This window comes from Taurulus bubalis (assembly GCF_910589615.1).
Source record: "Taurulus bubalis genome assembly, chromosome: 21".
NCBI lineage: Eukaryota > Metazoa > Chordata > Actinopteri > Perciformes > Cottidae > Taurulus > Taurulus bubalis.
Genome location: NC_136609.1, coordinates 7,014,944 through 7,036,810, shown reverse-complemented (window position 1 = coordinate 7,036,810; position 21,867 = coordinate 7,014,944). Strand labels below are relative to the sequence as shown.

Here is a 21,867-nt window from a genome sequence, read left to right as displayed (position 1 = left end):
GGGAAATAAGTGAAAGAGAGAGCGGCCGAGCATCCAGGCTATTCCAAGGGCTTGTTCTGGAGTGGGTCAGAAAAGCTTTAGTCTGTAATCAAATACGAGCAAAACCATTATACAGCGAATGCTTTTAGGTCATCTCCAAATAAAAAGCAGACGGGTTCAACATGCTTTCCTAACTCGAGGACTTTCAGTGCTCGCTGGTTTAATAGCGTACTGCCGGACCAACCTTGTAGTCAGACCATGCCATTAACGTACCAGTATCAATATTTTAATGATTTTTACTGGTCTGGTGATCGACCATGCATCTCGCAAGCCTTACGGGGTTCCCAGCATGCACCTGTCGGCAGAGGGGCGAGCAAGACCGGGTCTGCCTTTTCCTTTGGGTCCTTGTGTTTATTTTTTATTTTTAATGGTCGGAGGCCTTAAGTATAGCCAGCACTGTTGTGGTTTATGTTGCCGTGAGGCCATGTTTGTATATATTAGTTGCACTCAAGTGGGATTTGGAGGTTGTGTTCGTTTTGAGGATCACTGCTTGGTTTCACCACGGGTGGTTTTTAAAAGAGAGATTCAGGCCCGTGAGATATTCGGGTTCAGTCGGTTAAAAGGAGGAAAGATTTTCTTTCCTCCTTTTCATTCTTTAGTTGTATATCACATTGTTTATATGGTTCACACACTGGCCAGCAGGTGGGAGTATTCCTGCAGGAGAGCGTAAAGAAAGTTCATCCAAATTGCTTGTTTATATTCTGTAATATCATGCTTTTTAGATACGAGGAAGGGCGGAACTTAGCGCTTGATCGTCGTCCCTAACATCCGTCGATCCAACCAGACCTCCTACTCCGCTTTCGCACTTTGACTTTTTTTGTATTTAACCTTTTGTTTTAGTGACACCACTATTTGAAGTATACATAATAACAATAATAATATACACATAATGAGAACACTGTAACGATCTCGGCTAACATTTTGACATATTTTAATGTGTAATTATTTTGCTTTCCAAACCCACTGAAGCCAAACGTGATGCTTTTATTTTTTAAGTAACAGAATACACGTGCAAAAAATCATATGTAACATATTTAAAAAAGTTTTTTTTTTATTTCGTATGTATGTATGTATGAGGAAAGAAGGCACTTCATATCTTTAGATTAGTTGTCATATCTCCTGTTTTTGCAGTAAAGCAGGGTGTGTGTGTGTGTGTGTGTGTGTGTGTGTGTGTGTGTGTGTGTGTGTGTGTGTGTGTGTGTGTGTGTGTGTGTGTGTGTGTGTGTGTGTGTGTGTGTCTCTTTTGCTTCGGCTAAAGTATAAAATGTTCTGTCACTTCCTCATGCCTCCCCTTTAAGGTCATGATCCTCTGTAAACTACTCATAGCTATTATTCAGTTGCCTCTTCTTCTTTTTTAAATAAATCAATGGAAACAAAACTGCTGACTCACCCATTGGTTTATTACTCAGACTTTGTGGGAGAACTAGTTATTTGTGGAAGAAATGGTGCGGAAAGTCAACGCAATGTTGTCTCAAACGTATTTCCCTGCAGTCTGTTGTTTTGGATGCTTTCTCACATGGGACAGATCTTGATGATGTCAGAGCTGGAACTGAACTGTCCGAGGGCGAAGTCCAGACCCACCCCGACTCCGCTGCCCACCCCGAAGGCGGCGTAAACCGGCTGCGTGAAGTTGGCGCGGAAGGTGTGCAGGTGCGTCATATTCTCCGCCACGGTGTAGAAGGCCAGCGTCCCCGTGGACAGGTCCAGGTAGAGGCCCAGGCGCGGCGAGTAGGTGACCGGTATGTCCCTCTTCTCGTTGTCGTGCATGGCCGAGCAGCAGGTGTCCGACAGCTCCAGGGTCCAGGACTGGGCGTTGTAGCCGAGACCCGAGCGGGCGGCCGTGCCCTTCCTCGACATCGCGCCGTAGACCACGCCCATAGAGGAGCCCCGCCCCCGCCACTCCACCTCCCAGTAGCAGCGCTGGCCGTACAGCGGGCTCGCGCACATCACCTGGGTCCAGCCGTCGAAGCGCTGCGGGGTGTCGGGGTAGGGCTGCGGCGCCGGCTGCAGGGTGGCTTTGGTGTTTCCCTCGGAGAGAACCAGCCGCCGGTGGGCCGTGTCGGTGTCAAGGGTCAAGGTCACCGCGTCTGGAGGGTTGAACTGAGAATTAGTCACACTGAAAATGAAGCGGTGAAGTTCATGTATGGTGGGTATTATTATGTGGAATCCGTTTCTATCATAACTTCAATAATCAATTGATATGTTTGTTGATGCTTTGGCGTGAACACGAAGGAGCGACTCACACTGCAGGAACTCCTCTCTGCTCCTCGGCTCCGGGGCCTCGATGCTGTCGAGGTTGATCTCCCTCACTGGGAAAGCAAACGACGTGTCGGCTCACGCACAGAAGAAAAAAAGGCTACATTTTTACAAACGGGTTCCATTGCACACGTGTTACTCACGTGCGGGGAAAGTGGCCGCGTGCATCGTGGAGACCGGGGTGGGCAGGTCCAAGAAGAGGCTCGGGTTAACTGTCCAAACGGGGGGGGAAATGATGCGCGTTAATAAAACAGGACGTGTTGGAGTGGTGAGCCAAAAAGGGTTGGACATGTGTCAAGGTGGCCATCTTACTTTCTGTGGGCGTTTCGGACAGAGCGGCCATCCCCCCTGTTGAGTGGACACACGCACTTAGGACACTTTGAAACTGAGTGGACAGGCTATGTAACGCCTGATAAGGAGACATGTTCTGATCACTTAGACTAAATAACCTTTTAAAAACACACCAAATTGTTAATATAAATAATTAATAAAAAAAGAGCATATCTCTGCAACCATAAGGTCTATTTGAATAATGTTGGTATAATAATAAAAGAACACTTGAGAGATTTGTTCAAATGTGTAAATATCAGTATATATGTTACTGGTCACAGCAGATTTGATGTATATGTCCAGAATCTGTAGACTGTCTGCTTTCTTTTGAGATATCCTTTGTAATGAAGCCTCTCTTGCTTTAAGTCTGAACATACACATTAAAATAAGATCAAGAGATGCTCTTGATTTGATTGATTGGGAGTTGGACTCTGATCTTACATGGGTTTCCTCCCGCTGGCAGCGTGTTACCGGCCGGGCTGGCCGGGGTGGTGCCGCGACGGTGGGAGCGGAACAGACTGCTGATGGACGACATTCGACTGAAACCGGACCCTGAACCCGGGGAGGAAGAGAAGAAAAGGGTGTTAGACTCCCGCCTGAACCTTTTTATTGTTAGTGGCAGCAAACAGCGTCAAAATAAGGTTGGTGCTGTACCTCCGGATGCTGCTGGAGCTGGGGCTGGGGCTGGGGCCGGGGTAGCCGGGATTGGAGTCGGGATATTTGCAGGGACAGCCTGGCTCTGGCTGGACCTGCTCCAAAGAGACTGAGACTGGGGCTCCCGGCGGCTGGGAGTGGGGCTGGGTCTGGGGCTCGGACTGGGTCTGGGGGTCTCCCTCACTGTTTGGAGGACACGGGACAAGTCAGATAGAAGATCAGTGGCTTGAAACTAAATGTGAAGAAACAATTCATCCAAAAACTGTGATTACTATAATACACTAATGATCCTTGCAACAACAAAAAAGTGACCGTGAACTATGAAGTCATGTGATATTTGACCTTGTCGGTCCTGATAAAAATGCTTCACAACGTGTTAAGATTATTGCTTTGAAGCAGTCTGAATATAATCATGAATGCTTCTTAATGACGCAGCGCTTCCAGCCTTAGTCGCGTGCCGCCGGTATTTCCCGCCACGTCATCTTCCAGGAACACACCTGTCTCTCGCTCCTCCCTCCTCTGCCGGTCTTGGAGTCTGGGTGAGCTCGTGTTTCCTCTGTCTGCTACAAGGAAGAAACACACACACGCACACACGCACGTTTGTACTGCTCCATCACAGGTTCGAGGTTCATTTAGGTTTGTTCCACGCTGCGCCTCACCTCGCGGGGAGTCTCTGCTCCTCACGTCTTGACTCTTCAGGCCGATCCCTGAATGACACAACGTTAACTCGGAGGTTAAATATATATTTTTTTAAATATTTTCTTTACGATATTGTCGCACGTCTGTTTACGTCACCTCGCCTGTCCACGCTCCGCCCTCCCACTGAGATGCTGGGTATGGCAGCTGTGAGACGGGACAGAGGACAGGGAGGTTTGTGTTAAAGGTGATGAGGTGATGGTGGGTGAAGTGGAGACTTGGAGACACTGGACGTACCTGTAGAACGGCTGTTTGTGTTGCGAGTGCCCAGACCGAACACTGCAATGGGAATTAGTTTTCATGAAATAATGATTTTCAGATTTTTTACATTTTTTTTTTTTATTCAGAAATAAAAATAAATAAAAAAAAACTCACATTTTAAAATCCCTTCTTTCGGCCCTGCTTTGGCTGGATGAGACAAGAGGAAGTTAAGCAAAGACGACTTGCTTTTGTTAAGTTCATGTGTGGTTTTGTGGGTGGGGAAGAAGAAGGAATGTTTGTGACTTACAGTCTTTCAGCGTGAACAGAGTGGTGTCGTTGACTGGAAGAGAGAAGACGAGATCAGATGAAAGATAGGACGTGAAAGGGAGATAAGAGAGGCGGGACGAGAGGCGTCTGGCGACGGACCTTGTTTGGTGATCTTGCCCAGCTCCTGGTTGCACAGGTCCTCCACCCGGTCCCTGAGGTCCAGGATGGCTTCCCGCGCGGGCTCAAAGGACGCGTCGGGGTTGACCGTTACGGCGGGCAGGTCGCCCGACTCCAGCGGGCTGCACACGGACTCGCATGCCTGACAGAAAACATGATGCACAGATGTGTTTTGTGATTTATATATTCATGTCTTTTTCCACTAAAATAATGTTCAATACACACGAAAATAGTTATCAATATATATATACATTCATAAATAAATAATTTAAAAGGGATTTGAAAAGCAGATGGTTAGTTTTCAACAAGTTACACACATCTGTGTTTCTAGACCAGAAAAGCCCAAAAGCATAAATAATATATTATACTAATTGCAATTTTGAGAGGAAATCTTTACGTAAAGTGAACACAGGCAAAAAATAACCAAATATCTTCAAAAGTTCTGATACAAATATAAATGTAAGATGTAAATGAATGAGTTTATTATTAAGATGCGACACAGGCTGAAATGGTCAAATATTGGTTTCTGTGCCAAGAGGTCAAGACAGATAATTTCATGAAATTAATGTAAGGTGCAGTTTATAAATATGCTCGAGTCATATTCAAGTCAAAGATCAGCGGGCCCCAGTTGGCCCCGCGTGCCGTAGCTTGGATACTCTAACCCTCCTCGGTCCGGCCTGTACCTCCAGGTAGCGGATGTGGTCCTCGCAGAGCGACAGATCCCTCATCTCCGTCTCCCTCCTCCTCAGCTCCTTGACCTCGGCCTCCAGGCTGTCGACGACCTCCTGGGCCTGTCCCATCTTCTCCTGGCCCGCCTGGTCCAGCGCCTCCTCCAGCAGCTCCTGCAGGCGCTCCATCGAGCGCTGCAGCTCCGCCAGCGTCTCCTCCGTGTCGCCGTGCACCCTGTTGGCGGAGCGCTGGGAGAGTGGAGGAGGAGGTCGGATTAAAACACACACTGACCCCTTATCTGGAACAGCCATACCGCTGCAGGGGTTTATGGGGCACAACCTTCATCCCGTCCATCATCTTCTTCATGTCCTTCAGCTCCTGCTCCCTGACTTTCAGCCTCTGCTGATTCTCAGTCTGCATCTCTGACAGCACTTTCTGCAAGAAGGGGCATGAAAACAATGAAAAACCAAACAAGGAAACAGCCATGTGTGCGTGTGTGTGAGTCACACAAGAAGGACAACGTGAGAAGGTGGAGCGTTATGATTGGACAGGAATGCAGTTAGGAATGTCCTCAGCCCGGCAGGAGCCAGCTGAGACACAAAAGGAGAGAGAGAGGACAACACCCTCTAAGACACGGAAACCCATCAAGCGGTGAACACTGGACACACAGCATAGTACTGTTCTAGAAACCATCGCCGATACTCTATCCAAGAAATTAAACCGTTCCGTCTGATAATCTGTTTGTTTTAGAAGACACCACTGACTAAATAAAGATGTTTACCTCCCTAAATGCACCACGGTTCCCCCCGGCCGCAGCATCCGCCCCCTTACCTGTTTCTCCAGGCGCTCGACCTTGGTGGACACGCACTCGTGGCCCTTGTGCAGGTTGCTGGTGCACAGCCAGCAGACGAACATCTTGCACTGGCGGCAGAAGAACTCCTGCAGGTACTTGTGCTGGGTGCAGATCTTCTCCGCCAGGTTGGCGGTGGGCGCGATCAGCTCGTGCGCCTTTAGGGCCTTCTTGGTGGAGTGGGGCTTCAGGTGGGCGGCGCAGAACGAGGTCATGCACGACAGGCAGCTCTTGACCGCCGCCCTCTGCTCCCCTTTGCACATGTCGCACGGCACCGCAATGGAGGAAGAGGAGGAGGAGGGCTTCCCTTTGGCGCCGGACGAGGAGCGTGCGTTCCGCATGGATTCCCGCACGTCGGCCTTGAGGGCCCCTTTGCGGAGCTGCTCCACCGCCTCGGCCAGCATGGTGTTCCTGGACAGGGTTGGCTTGGGGCAGAAGGTCTGTCGGCATTGGGGGCAGCTGACCCCCTTGGGGTCGTCCTTGCTCCAGTAGTCCTTGATGCAGCCCATGCAGTAGCTGTGTCCGCAGGGGATGGTGACCGGGTCGTTCGGGAGATCCAGACACACGGGGCAGTTGAACTGCTCCTCGGTCCACAGCTTGGAGCTCATGGCGACGCCGCGTTGTGGAGGAGAGACGGAAGAGAATGGAGCGGTGAAGGAGGGAAGCCTCGTCCGGACTGACTGGAGGAAAGTTCTGTCTCTCCAGGTGAGAGCAGGGAGAGGCTGGGCGGGGCCAGAGCCGCCGGGCAGGTCTAGCGGGGAAAACGGGTGTCAGTGGAAAACAATTATAGGTGTGTGAATGGACTGATCGTTTTGTCATTGCACCAGAAAGAAACGGGTGTATTCAAGATTCAGATCCTTTACTTTAGTAAACTAACCAAGACTACAATGTCAAAAGCCTATATTACAAGGAAAACAAAGTTTAAATCCTACTTCAGTGAAAGGAGAGAAGAATTCAATTCATGTACTTGAAATGTTCTCAATATGACAAAGTTGTACAATAAGATTTCACTCTCATTTTAGTTAGATTTACTGTCAATTTAAATGTTAAATTAAACTGTCCCAATAATACACGTTTAGTTTAACTCTCAGACTTAACTGTGACCCGTGTGGAAAATAAATTATGTGGACTGCTTCTTCTTCCTCCTGTGAGATTTAAGAAAGGCCTCTACAGCAAATATATCAAAGCCAAGTGAGCCAAAATCTGTGATTGCAGCTGACGCCCCCTGGTTACAGTCATCATAATAGTCCCTGTAGGTCTATAAATAGAATAGATATACACTTAGCAAAACGTGTCACTAGGGGGCAGTGTTACACCTATGTTTAGTGGCTACAGCGGGTGCTTTTGAATGTAATTATTGTCCATTATATTAAGAAATAACCAATTGTAGACTACAATTGTTGTCTACAAACTGCCCTGCAGCCAAAGAGTGTTTAACTGTCAAAGAGAGTATCTACAGCGTGACTAATTCAAATAACCAGCTAAATAGAAGGATTGAGACGGTATAATGTTGAATATCAGCTACTGATAGACCATTATATTGTTGCCTTGCCACCCAATAAAAAAGGAGGTAATGTACCAAAGTAAAGACAACAAGAGAGGGCGTGGTCTACCCAACGTTTTGTTTTTTGTATTTAAAGCGAAGACGGAAGTCCTGAAAAATACCCCTCTTGTACCTCCCAGACAGATAGCTACTCATCAGTTTAGCTAACTTTGTGTCGTTTATGAGTCGTGCAGATGTCAGATAAAACCGTGAAACGTCCGGGAGTTGGGGTCGGGGTGCTGGTGACAGACCCGACCCACCCGGGCTGTGTTCTCCTGGGCAAACGGAAAAGCCCAATGGGCGACGGGACGTACCAGCTTCCCGGCGGCCACTTGGAGTTTGGGTACGTAACCGAGACAGCTGCAGCAGTTAGCGAAGCCCCATTCATGAATCTGACACGTGCGTAGACATGTGACGCAAGACCCGTTGCAAAACACCCCTCGTTGCTTTTAATGAGTGCATTTACAACGGAATAAACAACGTCAGGTATCAATTTGCCGAATTGTTCATAAGTGTTCAGCAAATATTAAGACATGTTCTGATTTTGCATTGTTTCACGTGTTTGCCAATAAAGTGTGCATAAAGACTATTTTTGCTATATTTTAAAGGCAGTTTGGTTTGAGGTAGGGAGTGTGGGTAGTAATCTTTTTATTTATTTTTTAAGACATTCACCTTAAAGCAAATTGAGGTTACTTGAGAGGTGGAGAGGCCGTAGTCTAAATATGTGTATAAATTCCTCAATGTGCTGCATGCATGACGTGCAGTGATGACTTCCAGTGGATGTGACACACTCGTTTCTATGTCGCTGAAAAGGGAGACATGGGAGGGGTGTGCTCGCAGAGAGGTGTTGGAGGAAGCGGGGGTGCGTTTGGGAGACGTCCACTTTGCCTCCGTGGTGAACTCCATCAGACTGGAGGAGCAGTACCACTACGTCACCATACTCATGCAGGGAGAACTGGACCGGAAGGAGTCAGGAGAGCCGGAGAACCTGGAGCCTGAAAAGAACGAGGGTACGAGAGGTGGAACTGCTGTTTGTCAGCAGTTTTAAATGGAAGGAAGAAAGACAAAAAGATTCCACCTGAGCAGTGTGTGTGGTTCTCTCCTTCCCAGGTTGGACGTGGACTCTGTGGGACCGGTTCCCTCCAGAGGAGCAGCTCTTCTTGCCGCTGGCAGGCCTGAGGCAGCAAGGCTTCCAGCCGTTCAGGACAAGCAGCGCTGAAACTCAGCTTTGAAACAGCCTCGTTTATATTTAGGGAAACGTGTATCCTTCACTAAAGGACACAACATGCTTTGGTTTGTGGTTGGTGTACAAGGACTTTTTCCTCAAACATCATGTGTTCTTTCTCTTATGGTGCATACTCTAATATTTGCCACATTCATTCAGATTTTAAGCAAACAATGAAATAAAGTGCAATGTACGTGAGCGAATGGGCTTCACAAATGTTTAAAGTACACACATCAACACAAGAAAAATGGCACTTATTTAAATATTTTTATTGTTTTTTTACTCCAAGATAATGCTATTTATATGTCATGATATAAAAATAGACTTGGGAACGATTTATGAACAGATGTAGACAGATGTAGACGGTTCCTGATGTGAGGAGGTTTTTCCCCTCCTCACATCAGGGTGTTGCTGGTGACACCCACTGCTAGCAGCATGGTCCACAGGGTCACGGCAGTGGTTGCCACGGTACCGCTAAAGGTCTTGTCGTGGGCGTAGCTGATGATGTGCAGGGCCCCGCTGTAGGCCTCCTCGCACGCCGGCTTGATCTGATCCACAGGGAGCTGGAAGCCGAACGTCCCTTTGTCCCTCAGCTCAAAGGTGTAGGCCAAGGGGATCCCCTGCATCCGAGCCCAGTCTCTGGAGGAACCGGCGTTGGGGTCTGTAGAAAAGAGGGTACAAAGGTGTTACCGTTCCGCCCCCCCACCGGGAGCCAAAGAGCGGGCGAGGACCGGCAGTGACTTACACAACACGTCCGGTGAGGTTCCCACTGTGTAGTTCATCCCGTGGACGCTCCTGATGGCGTCTGCGGCATCCAAACCCACCCCCATCTGAGGAACCAGACGATAGCTTTTATCCCACAGTCATTGAAAGCATTTATGTGCCCTTATGCTGCAGGTTCAGGCAACTAGGAGACACCAGGAAGCAGTTTTACGAGGCGGGAAAGGCAAGGGTCTAAAGACGCTGCTTTTGATATGAAATCGTTTTCAAGAAATCTGATGTTTCAGTCAGTAATAATGTTTCAAATCCTGACTTTGAGACGTCAAATATTTTGCACGGCTGAGTGTGTGTGGACGGAAGTACCAGCTCGTCGTAGTTGGAGGCGGTGAAGTTGGGGTTTCCATAGGGAACCAGCAGCAGCTGGCCGTAGGAGTGGATGGTGAGGAAACACAGGAAGTCTTCCTTCCGGGTTCCCACAAAATAAGTGACGGCCTGCGCCTCGGGCTCGGACGTGGCTTGGGTTCCGCAGTAGATGTTGGAGCAGCAGTCAAATGACACCCCGATCGCTGTGAGGACAAATCAAATGGAGGAGTCACGGCACTTCTTTTTACATGCTTAAATCTTCAAAATTCTATAAAGCAATATATTTGTATGCAAACATTTGTTTTTTTTATGCAGATTGTTGGCCCTGTGAACGAGCATCATGGGACATTGAGTCAATACAACACACTGATTGGGGATCGCTCATGTCATCGATTGACGTTTGTATCGTGTCGAAAGGTTTGACACACGATGGATCAGGTGACTCATCGGGCAGAGCCTGTATGATATCCTCTGAGGCTCCGGACGAGCCTGGTCAAGTGTGAGAAAGTAACCCGGATGATGTCATAGTGATGTCTTTGGGGTTAAGGCCTATTACACAATAGGGGCAGGTGTTTTTTTTGCATGCAATTAATTGGCACGTGTTTTTGTCATTACTTTTGCACAGAACATGAACATGAAAAAGCGCAATACATTTTTTTTACGGCATCGACCAATGAGTTGCGTTGTAGTCTAAACCAAGACGGCAAACTTAATTACTCCTTTAAACTTTGACAAAGAGGGCGCACAACAGATCCGCTCCTTCCTTCACAATAAAAGCCCCAGATGTATACTATTTGCATGCAGGTATTTCACATTTTCATGTCACACTATTCTCAAAAACACTTCCTAACAGAAATAATAATCTGCGCTAATAACCGGGATCTTGAGAGTTGTGGATATTTATGGTGCTGAGTTGCGTTTTCGGCGCTTGAGAGCGCTCTTTTGCACCTCCTTTAAAACAAATTGTGCATTAATGAGACTGTTTCAGTGACATCTTGAGGAGGAACAAGGGACAGTTATCTGTGTGACACAAACTTGCTTATTGTTGAATAATAAGGAGATGGAGAACCACAACAAGACTCACTGCCCCAGTTGGCATCAAAGTTGCGATTGAGATCAACGCCGGTGCAGTTGCAGCCCAAAGGTCCCGGTGACCTGTTCTTCCTCCACAGTCGAGTCTACGGGTCAAATTGCTCAGTCAGTTACATCAGCTGCTTCCTGGCTGTTCTATCAATTCAGTGGGATGTAAAATGGGCACTCAAACATACTCCAGTGCTGCCTGGGATAGCTGTGTGATATAATTATTATTTTTCCTCCATCCAACTTATGATAAAAATGAGATGATTTTCTACTTGGGTCACTCTGAGCACCAGAAATCAATTTGCTCTCTGATTGAATCGTGGCCCGCTGCAACTTAATTGCCGTCTCTTTAATAGACCGCCATCCTCGCATTATCCCACTCATCTGTGGCCCGAGAGCCGCAAGAAACCCCTCGAAAAGTAATTTGATTTGAATCCGTAAAAAAACAAAACATGAGCACTGACTGTGTTGTCCTTCCAGGAGTGGACGTAGCCGTCTATGTTGAGCACGGGGGTGACGTAGAAGTCCATGTTCTTCATCATCTCCTGCATTTTGGGGTCGGTTCTGTACGCTTGCAGGATCTGATTGGAGAATGGATTGGTTTGGAATGTCAATTACATCCACAAATAATATTAAAAAGAAGAAAAAGGTCATGATTTTGAAATGATCGCCTGTCTCTTACCTGCCGTACAAAGTACTGACAGAAGGCCGGGGCGATCCATTCCCTGGCGTGTATGCCGCAGTCCATCCAGATAGCTTTCTTTTTCTCCCCAGTGTTGAGGCCGATCTTGAAGACACATTCATATTGCCTTCGGTTAGGCCGCCACACAACACAAACATGCATTACCGATCTGAATTCAACGGATCACAAAGTTGGTTGACCTTGAGCAGGCTGATGGTCCTCTTCTCGTACGTCTGTCCGTATTTCATTGTGGTCACGACATCGGAGTGTTCCTGAGCCACCTGATCCATCCAGTTGGCGATCTGCGGAGTGAGAATGCACGCGTTACGCAATCCGAGTGTCTTGTGTGTCTGACACTCGTCTCATTCTTGACAGAGTGAGCTCATCGGAGGCCTTCTCACCTCCGGCATGGGATGATATTTGTAGTAGTCATGCTCCACTCTGTATGCGCACATCAGCAAAATTATTGAGAAGCAGTGGTGGAAGTATGATGATATGTTGTATTTGCACAACAAAACCACTTCATGGAAGAAACTTACCTCTCCACTGCGGCTGCTCCCACCGCAGAAAGCAGCACCACGAGACTCGCCGAGCTAAGCATTGTCGCCTTTGTGAACGTAAACCCCGTCGTTTGGAACTCCTGGCCTGCGGGTGGTACTCAAGCCTTTATAGGAGGCCTCCATCAGATAAAGATACACCTTTGTCTCGGCCGGAGACCACACACGCTATCTGTTGGTTAATGATTTATCTGAGCCGAGAGCTTGACTTTACGATTTATGTATATATTTTAGTATTTTTATTATCGGTTGCTAAATATTAATCATTAATCATGAGACAATAGCAATAAAAAGTAGACTTGTACAAAAGACTAAATTCCCGTTCCAGGCTGACCTTTTTGTAATACTGTTTTAGACTTTTTAATCGTATCCACTCCAGCTCACTCTTTTCTTCACAAATAACTGAGAGCAGGTGATATTTAGTCCCGTGGGCCGCCAAACGCCTCGGGAACACAAAGACTCATCAGGAACACCAAAGGAACTTGCATGAAAACATTTTGTAATTCATTAGCAATATTGCTCCCTTCGTCCTCTCTGGAAACGTTAAGTGTGGATATTTTTAGAGCATCCTGCATCCTCGTCTGAGGGTAATAGCGGCGTGTTCAGCCACACAAGAGAACATGTTTCCCGAAAATGAATAAAAGAGGAAGTAGATTAGATAAGCCCCAATAAGTCAAAGACATGACAGGGAAAAATAATGAGGCTCGGCCGATGAAAAAGAGCAAAGGTCTACGAGTATAAATGCAAGTGTTGCACATGTTGTTCTGTTTAACAAAGGAGGCATGTGTTTAGGTGGATAGCATAAGGTCAATATAAGGATGTTAATGATTATCTTTAAATTAATGGTGCTATGCTTTCAGCTTGGAGGGAAATATTAAGTTGTATAACCAAATAGCTGTAATTTGTGCGAAGTGATAAATAGCTATTACGATGGTAACACACTAAACTAGAAGGTAAACATTACGTGCTGAACATCAACATGTTAGCATTGCCACCGAACGCACACTAACATGCTCACACACTTAACTAAAAGGTCAACTAAGGTCCATAACATCGAAATGTTAGCATTGCCACGGTACGCATGCTAGCATGCTAACAAGCTAACACACTAAACTAAAGAGTGAGCAGTACCTGCATGTTAAAATCAACAATTAAACAGTGTCACTGTACACATGTGAACACGTTGAACTACATGGTAAATATGCCTCCTAAACATCAACAATTTAGCATTGTCACTGTACACATGCTAGTATGCTAAGATGCTAAAGTAAATGCTCAACATAAACATTGTCAGCGTTGTAACTGTACACAAGGCTGTAGACTTTTAACAGTGTCTTGTTGCCTGAAACTTTTATTTGATGCAAAACATGAATTTATTTTGAAATTTCATGGCCTTCGGGATAGAAACTTGTTTATAGTTTCACATCATTTATATTTATCAAGGTAATTATTAATAACCTGAATCCTCTGTTATTGCTTGTTCCATTACATCCAATGGTCATATAAGATCGTTATCTGCAAATTAAGCCTTGTGTTATCTTGTTTTCCATTTCACCCTCTCAATCAGTCGACATGCTTGGATATACAGTGGAGGAAATAAGTATTTGATCCCTTGCCGATTTTGTAAGTTTGCCCACTGACCAAGAAATTAACGCTCTATAATTTGAATGGTAGGTTTATTTGAACAGTGAGAGACAGAATATAAAAAAATCATATGAAAGTTATAACTTTCTTTGCATTTGATTGTGTGAAATAAGTATTGGATCTCCTCGCAAAACATGACTCAGTACTTGGCAGAGAAACCGTTGCAGGCAGCACAGAGGTCAGACGTTTCTTGTAGTTGCTCACCAGGTTCCCAGGAGGGATTGTGGTCCTCTTTCAGATCCTCTCTAAATCCTGAAGGTTTCGAGGCCGTCGCTTGACGACCCAGATTGTCAGCTCCCTCCACAGATGTTCTATGGGATTCAGGTCTGGAGACTGACTCGGCCACTCCAGAACCTTAATGTGCTTCTTCTTGAGCCGCTCCTTTGTTGCCTTGGCCGTATGTTTTGGGTCACTGTCACTGATGAAGACTCATCCACGACCCATTTCCAGTGTCCTGGCTGAGGGAAGGAGGTTGTTGGACCAGATTTCCTGGTGCGTGGTCCATCCTCCCTCGATGCGGTGAAGTCGTTCTGTCCCCTTAGCAGAGAAACATCCCCAAAGCACAATGTCTCCTCCTCCATGCTTGACGGAGGAGAGGGTGTTCTTGGGGTTATAGTCAGCTTTTCTCTTCCTTCAAACACAGCGAGTCGAGTTGATGCCAAAGAGCTTGAGTTCGGTCTCATCTGACAACACCCTCTTCTCCCAAGCCTTCAGGTGTTCACTGGCAGACTTCAGACAGGTGTACATGTGCCTTCTTGACCAAGGGGGCCTTGCAGGCGCTGCATGATTTGAATCCATGACGGCGTAGTGTGTTCCCAATGGTTTTCTTGGTGACTGGTCCCAGCTGTCTTGAGATCGTTAACAAGTTTCTCCCTTGTAGTTCTGGGCGGACCGCTCACCTTTCTCATGATCCTCGATACCCCATGAGGCGAGATCCTGCGTGTAGCCCCAGACCGAGGGCCATTGATGGTCATTTTGTGTTTCTTCCATTTCCAATAATCACAGTTGTCTCTTTCTCCCCGAGCTGCTTGCCGATAGACTTGTGCTCCATTCCAGCCTATTGCAGGTCTACATCTGGTCCCTGGCGTCCTTAGACAGCTCTTTGGTCTTGCACATGGTCCATGGTGGAGAGGTCGGAATCTGATTGATTGATTCTGTAGCCAGGTGTCTTTTATACAGGTATCAGTTGAGATTCGGGGCACTTTCTTAAAGCGAAATAACTAATCGAACCGGATTGTAGGAGCCAGAATTATGGCTGTTTGCGAGGGGATCAAATACTTATTTCACACAATCAAATGCAAAATAATTTAAACTTTTATATGATGTGATTTTTTGGAAATGTTTCTGGTCAACATCATCTGTGCTCAGGTGGACTGCATGACATTATAGGCTCAGTCTAATCCAGTTTTTCCAGGAACAAGCTTTTATTGTGTCCCAGCAGTGCCTGCTGAAGAGTCCTCATTGAGGTCTTCAGATCCCGCATTTTGGTTTATTTCGGTGCTAAATTGCTGAAATGCAGCTCCTAAAAATCGCCTGTAACACAGTCTTTGGATTTCGTTTTGATGCTTTTAATCATCATCAATCGTCACTTACCCAGGAAAACAAAAAACAAACCCCCAAGAAGAGCGCCGTGCATGAAAGCAAATTTGACATGGCGGGCAAACGGTGGAATACAAAATTCCAGGTCCGTCATGTGTAGCCATGCGGCCCAAACATACTTTCCCCCCATAGACTTACATTGGGAAATGGACGTCTGTAAATAAAAATAAAAAGATGAATTAAGGTACGAACACATGAATAGACCTTATTTAATGCACCAGGTCCTAAATGTTGTAAAATGAACTAATAGCAGAAAGGAAAAGGCAGAGCTCTGCGGGCCCCAAAATGTGGACGATGGACGGAAAGACCCAGGTAATTTTATAGTTGAAAAAGCTTTTTTTTGCTTCATGTGAAGAGCAATTTTCATAGGAATGAATGGGGCCCCAATGCTGCATCCAGTTCTCTTTAAACATCCATGGACGTAAATCCGTGAATCTGTTACCCGTTTAAAGTTATACTAAAGTCACTTTAGTGCGAAGAGATAAATGACGGGGAGCTACAAACTTTCCCTTGGATATTACAGTATTACTGCCTCAGTTTTCACAACAAAGGCTCAAACCTCTTAAGACAAAAAGTCCAGATTTTGGTCTCAATCCGTATCAAATTCACGGTAAATATGCTCATCTCTATGTAAATCAGTGTTACATTTGTAATGACATTCTATACGAATATAAATATTATTCAAACCAATTCTCATTGAAACTGAGCCTAGACTGTCATAATAATTCTGTCATAATAATCTATGATGGCTAGAGTCTGACCTACATTCACCTGGGCACAATTAAGATTGTAATAACTGTGCACTGCGCTGTAATGATGCAAAGAATAAAACACTATAGCATAATCAGAAGAAAATAAATTGCATTTCTCTCACCCATTTCTTTCTACTTGTGTTTCCATTGCTGCACTGAAGTACAACCTACACACGTTTAAGTAATAAGCACTGAAACTTGTGCTGAGGCAGCTGGATTCTGGAGTTCAAGCATGCGATTTACTGTTAGGCATTCAAAGCATTTTTTTTCAGCAAGATCTGCTTTCATGTAGCCAGACGAGGGTTTTTGTAGGAATGTCTCACCAGCAGATGTCACTGCAATGCTGAGTTCAGGTAAGATATATAGCATAAGATAATCAGAGACACCCAGAGTACGCCCATTACACAATGACAGCTATATACAGACTATCAATGGGAGTACGTCCTCACCTTAAGTTCTCAATAAGAAGTCGGTGCAGGTTGTCAACTAGTCATTTATGATACCTGCTATATACGCTTGGCAAAGTTGACCCTTTGAGATTAATTAGTGTCGGAGTGCAGCCTTTCCTTTACCCGGCGCTCCATCTGTCTTCGTGGTTGTAGCCCTGACAGTGGAGCGCTTGCACGTTAACCACGCCTCAGCAGCTCCGGTCTTTGTTCCCACTCCTTTGCTGACATGTGCATCTTGTCTATTCATAAGCTGCTCATGAGATACGGAGACAAGGCCTGTCTCAGCCTTGGCCCTGTATGCACAAACCCGGAATCAAAGTGCACATCATGGGCCGTTTCTTCATAATGATGGATGAAAGCGCTAATGCTTTTGGATGAGAGAGGCAGGCCGCTCTGCTGCACTCAGACACGAGCTCACAGCCTGTCTGTCGGCGTCTTTGAAGCCACTGATAGCATCTTAAAGTTTGGATTAAGAGATAAGAAATTTCTCTGGGGGATTAGAGCTGAATTTGGATATGTGCTACTTCATGTACTCGTTGGTTGCGTTCGAAAGTACACTAAAACAGTTGGTGAGCTTTTTGATGTCCAAAACCTGAGTATAAAACCAAAAGTATGCATAATGCAATGCGGTAGTGACAACACGTTTCATAACAGATGATGACGAACAGCTCTGCAACATAAAAAAACACTTCAATTTAGGAATAAGATTCCACTTTGCTGAACGCTATATATATATATATATATATATATATATATATATATATATATATATATATATTATAAAGTTCAGCTCACAAATCATCGTTGCATCACATGTGGTTGGCACTGGTTACCATGGTTACAGGTCTCCAAACCGGCAAGGAGGGTCTAAGGAAGCAATTTCAAACGCAGCCATCCTCTTCTATTCCCAGTTTGTGACTCATTTAACCAAAACATCACATCACCTGACAGTTTCCATCCAACATTTTACGATCACTCATTGTTTCACGAGGTGCAGTTAACTTGGAGAGCTGTGTAAACATCTGGACAGACTGCAGAGCTGAAGGTCACCGGCAAATGCTTTTTGCTGCATAAATCCCTGAGGGGCATGAAGGGTTGTTGTGGGTTGGCGGGTTTTAGGTGAAGTATTCGTCAGTGCTGCGTTGACATGTGAGTAAGCGTGGGTTTGCCCTTAAATGTGTTTCAGTGTGCCAACCCCAGAAGTTAGCATCGCACTGGTTCCCTCGACGAAGAGCGAATGCAGTTTTTTTTACGGGATTTTGGATTATTGCGGAAAATAAACTGTGGCAAACAAGTTTATGATACTTAACAAGTTTTATTCAGCAAGATAATCTTCACAAATGAACACCACTTTTATAATTTTTGGAGTAATCAAAGATGTTAAATCAGGCTAGACGACAAGATGTTTTTTTGTAGTCTCATTTAGTAGTGATGGCGAGATGAAGCTTCCTGAAGCATTGAAGCTTTCCATCCAATTGGTTCGCTCATGGGCCGAAGCTTCATGGAGCTTCATGGAGCTTCATTTGCTCGACTGCGCCACCAAGTGGACAATACATGTAAAACAAGCACAGTGATCATAACGACACCATGGCTTTGGTGTGTGAAGCTTTAAATTTAATACATTATGTTTGTGACGCCAATACATCAATTATTAACTTATTAATATTGTGTCCATCTTTATGATATAATGGCGGGGTCAAAATCAAAACTCAAAACAAATTGGGAGAGGGTTGTGATGTGACGGGTCAGTGGTTAGAATATCCGACTTTCAGTAAGAGGATCGGTGTTTCGAGCCTCGGCTCCGCTAGTCCATGTTGATGTGTCCAATTTTTTAAGTAAAAATAAGAACTTTTCCACAGTGCTGGGCTTTTTGAGACTATTTCGCCTGCTTTATAAAATACCCTTTCACAGGCACACATGAAGCTGGGTACAGAGAGGAAGGGGGGAAATCCATTGAGTTTCGCTGCCAGTAGTATATTTCTGGTACATAGCAGTACCACATGTGTCCGCAACGTACCAAATGGCGCTAAACGTACCAAATCTAGGGGTCTAGGGGTAGGGAGCACTTTTTTCTATCTCATCCATCCCCTTGGTAACCTAAACTAGTATAATTCTACAGAACTCTACAATTATCAAAACATCTGACTTATAGCCTTGGTTTGTATGAATATCAGAACATCATCTCACTATATTCTCAGTTTTTTATAAGTATCAGAACACTGGCTAACATACCGCTCTATAGTTTGTATGATATCAGAACATCGGTTAACTTACAGCCCTGAAATAACCCTTGACTCATCCCCTCTATATATATATTTTAAAACACACCCATCTATGCTAATGCTACATTTAAACACTCCCACCATATGCTAAATTTAAAAACAATCCTACTAATTTTTTTTCCCCTCCTGTTCCCTGGGTCCTGTTTTAACAGTATGTGAACCCCACCCCCCGGTACGTACCAAGGGGATGGATGAGATAGAAAAAAGTGCTCCCTAACCCTATACCCCCCCCCCCCCCTGGGTCCTCACACCTACATGTGACTCACCGCCCCTCCCTCACGTGCCACTATCTTTGAAAAAAATAAATAAATAAAAGAAAATGGGTTCCGTTTTTTTTTCAATATGGCATGATTTGGTACGTTTAGCGCCATTTGGTACGTTGCGGACACATGCGGTACTGCTATGTACCAGAAATATACTACTGCTGCCCCTTATATTTCAAATCGCACGGCAAACCCACGAACCATTTTCTGAATCAGTCACGTGGTACGGCCGGCTCGCGAGGCTTCAAACGTCACCACATACGTCATCGACACAAGCCTCGATATGCGCTTCACCAAAATCTACCTGGATTACTCGACACGCGCATTGAAGCCTCGACACGAAAGGACACATCACTATCATTTAGCCACTTGTTAGCAAAAAAGCTTTAAAATTCACTAGATGACGTATTTTATATTGGAGAATTGGGTATTAACCACAGACTTTATTTAAGGAATCTATTCAAAATTAAATATAATATTAGAAATGCTCTTTATTGTCCGTTAAGAATTGAACTAGTGCTGTGAGAGGGTTAGCTTATCTTAGTGTAAAGACAGGAAACAGGGGAAAACGGCTAGCGTCACTCGGTTCAAAGTAAAAATATATATCAACAGCTCTGAAGCTCACTAATTGTGAAATAAACAAACAATATATACATTTGTGAGCTTTGAAGGCGCTGGTAGTTTAATTATTTGCTAGCTTCCAGTCGTCATGCTATACTAGGCTAACCGTCTCCTAGCTTCTTACTTAACGGAGATACATGAAAGTGGTATCAATCTTCTCGTTTCACTCTTGGCAAGAAAGCAAATAAGTGTATTCTTCAAAATGTCCCACCTCTTTCCTTGAAGTAGCCTGAATCTACAGCGAGGAGACGGTTGGAGGACTGGCAGCGAGGGGAAACCAGCTAGCCTGACTCGGAAATGTAAAGATGACACTTGGAGTTAATTAGGGGGCTTTAGAGGTTTTGGTATGCAATCATTTTTTAACCTTTGGACAGACAATGGCTAGCTTCCCCCCCTTGCTTCCAGTTCATGAGCTCATTACATCACAGGATTAGGAGAAAATCCTCGAGTGAGCAGACCTCAAGTGAGGTCATGGACTCCAATTGAGATACTTTTCTCTTCTCATACGGGAAAGTTCAACGACATGTCTGTCTGCACTTAACATAGAGGAAATAATAGGCTCACGATAATGAGATGTGCGATTACAGTGGTGATTATAATGCCTGCATAGAGCAGGATAATGTTAAATCATTTTATAGTGTAAGTAAGTGAAATGCCCCTGGAGCCTTGCCGTTAATTATAGTTCTTAGACAGAAACTCTGAGGTCGGCAGGTCAGGTTTTAAAAATCATAATCGACTACGGACTAATTCACATTCACATCCACTCCCACACTGATGGCCCAGCATTCGGGAGCAATTTGGGGTTTAGTGTCTTGCCCAAGGACAATTCGACGTGGACTGGAGGAGGCAGGGATCGAACCGTCGATCTACCACTCTGTCAGTGACAATGGGGGTGATCAACTTAATTCAACACGCTTAATCTATACTGGAATTTTAATTCACACACACACACACACACACAATGCTACAAAAATTTATCGGTGGTTCCACCGGCTGCGAGGAAGAATATCCAAGATGCTCTCCTGTAACAGATCATTTAGAAACATAAGCGTAAACGAGACAGTGACCCTGACAAAAGAGGGGGAAAAAAAATAAAAAAAATAAATGGATGTGCAATATGTTTTATTGTACATCCAAGAGAACAATTTCTAACCATGGCACCATTCTCTGCTTTAAACCACCAGACAATTTAAGAAAAAGGTAACCCGGTAGGTACCCTTCTCTAAACCTTGCAGAATTACGGCTATTTGTCCCACTGATTATGTCTCCATCCCTGCAAGACCGGGAGGTTGCTCACTAGAGCGGAGCAATTGACAGCATCCATTCGTTGAGAGGAAGAGATTGTTCTCCTATCGATCCACCGGAACGGTACATGAAATTAAAACTCTACATTGAGAGATGAGTTCTAACAACACCGCTAAGTGAGGGAGGGAGCTGGTCAAGCTTACGCCTTCATTTCTGGGAAGTGAAGCCAATGCAGAAGGGTCTTAAATGTGCATTCTCTCTACTGACCAGCAGGGGGCGACTCCTCTGGTTGTATAGAAGTCTATGAGAAAATGACTCTACTTCTCACTTGATTTATTCCCTCAGTAAACATTGTAACTCATCAAAGCTCATAAATGAGTCACCAAAATACAGATTTATTTGGTGTTATTTGTTGTTTTGTTTTTTTCGTTGGATCTTTTGAGTCGTAAGTGGGTTAGAATTTATAAATTACATTCCTAGCTCTTTTAACCCCATCGCCCACCCACGGCAAATATCCACACGCTCACTCACTGTACCTGCACCTCAGCAGCACAATCAGTTCCTCTACGAAAAGAGGGAGGCGGTTTTGGGGGCCCTCTGTGATTGGACAATAATATAAAATATAAAACAGAGAGCATGATGCCACCTCGCGTATTGGAGCATTGGTTGTGTACGTCCTTAAACTAATGCTAGTATCTCTCCA

The 21,867-nt window shown here is 45.1% G+C and overlaps 3 protein-coding genes across 3 annotated transcripts; 1 reads left to right on the top strand and 2 right to left on the bottom strand.

Annotated features, from left to right (window-relative positions):
• Positions 1-455: 455 nt before the first annotated feature.
• Positions 456-6,750, bottom strand: trim25l (tripartite motif containing 25, like). Its single transcript, XM_079236491.1, has 16 exons — positions 6,121-6,750; positions 5,629-5,724; positions 5,304-5,537; positions 4,603-4,762; positions 4,484-4,516; positions 4,351-4,383; positions 4,213-4,254; positions 4,075-4,122; positions 3,939-3,986; positions 3,777-3,842; positions 3,280-3,462; positions 3,067-3,177; positions 2,608-2,643; positions 2,439-2,507; positions 2,283-2,348; positions 456-2,126 (listed from the first exon to the last, which is right to left on the bottom strand). The coding sequence occupies exons 1-16, from the start codon at positions 6,745-6,747 to the stop codon at positions 1,552-1,554; spliced, it is 2,427 nt and encodes an 808-aa protein (XP_079092617.1). The 5' UTR covers positions 6,748-6,750; the 3' UTR covers positions 456-1,551.
• Positions 6,751-7,876: 1,126 nt separating this feature from the next.
• On the top strand, positions 7,877-9,073 carry nudt15 (nudix (nucleoside diphosphate linked moiety X)-type motif 15; the record flags this gene model as incomplete). Its single annotated transcript, XM_079237015.1, has 3 exons — positions 7,877-8,025; positions 8,496-8,692; positions 8,793-9,073. 3 exons carry the CDS (start codon positions 7,877-7,879, stop codon positions 8,912-8,914), a joined length of 468 nt encoding a protein of 155 aa, XP_079093141.1. The 3' UTR covers positions 8,915-9,073.
• A 229-nt stretch (positions 9,074-9,302) lies between these two features.
• On the bottom strand, positions 9,303-12,353 carry LOC306752916 (carboxypeptidase O-like; the record flags this gene model as incomplete). Its single annotated transcript, XM_079236747.1, has 9 exons — positions 9,303-9,568; positions 9,653-9,737; positions 9,991-10,193; positions 11,075-11,168; positions 11,535-11,651; positions 11,753-11,857; positions 11,953-12,054; positions 12,154-12,193; positions 12,292-12,353. 9 exons carry the CDS (start codon positions 12,351-12,353, stop codon positions 9,303-9,305), a joined length of 1,074 nt encoding a protein of 357 aa, XP_079092873.1.
• Between the last annotated feature and the right edge of the window lie 9,514 nt (positions 12,354-21,867).

Bases quoted from the DNA above. Each gene is read 5' to 3' on its own strand.
- trim25l (XM_079236491.1), bottom strand. From the start codon at position 6,747: ATGAGCTCCAAGCTGTGGACCGAGGAGCAGTTCAACTGCCCCGTGTGT. The intron at 5,538-5,628 runs GTTGTGCCCCAT...CCACTCTCCCAG, and splicing joins AGATGATGGACGGGATGAAG to CGCTCCGCCAACAGGGTGCA. The intron at 2,644-3,066 runs GTAAGATCAGAG...TCCACTCAACAG, and splicing joins GCCAGCGGGAGGAAACCCAT to GGGGGATGGCCGCTCTGTCC.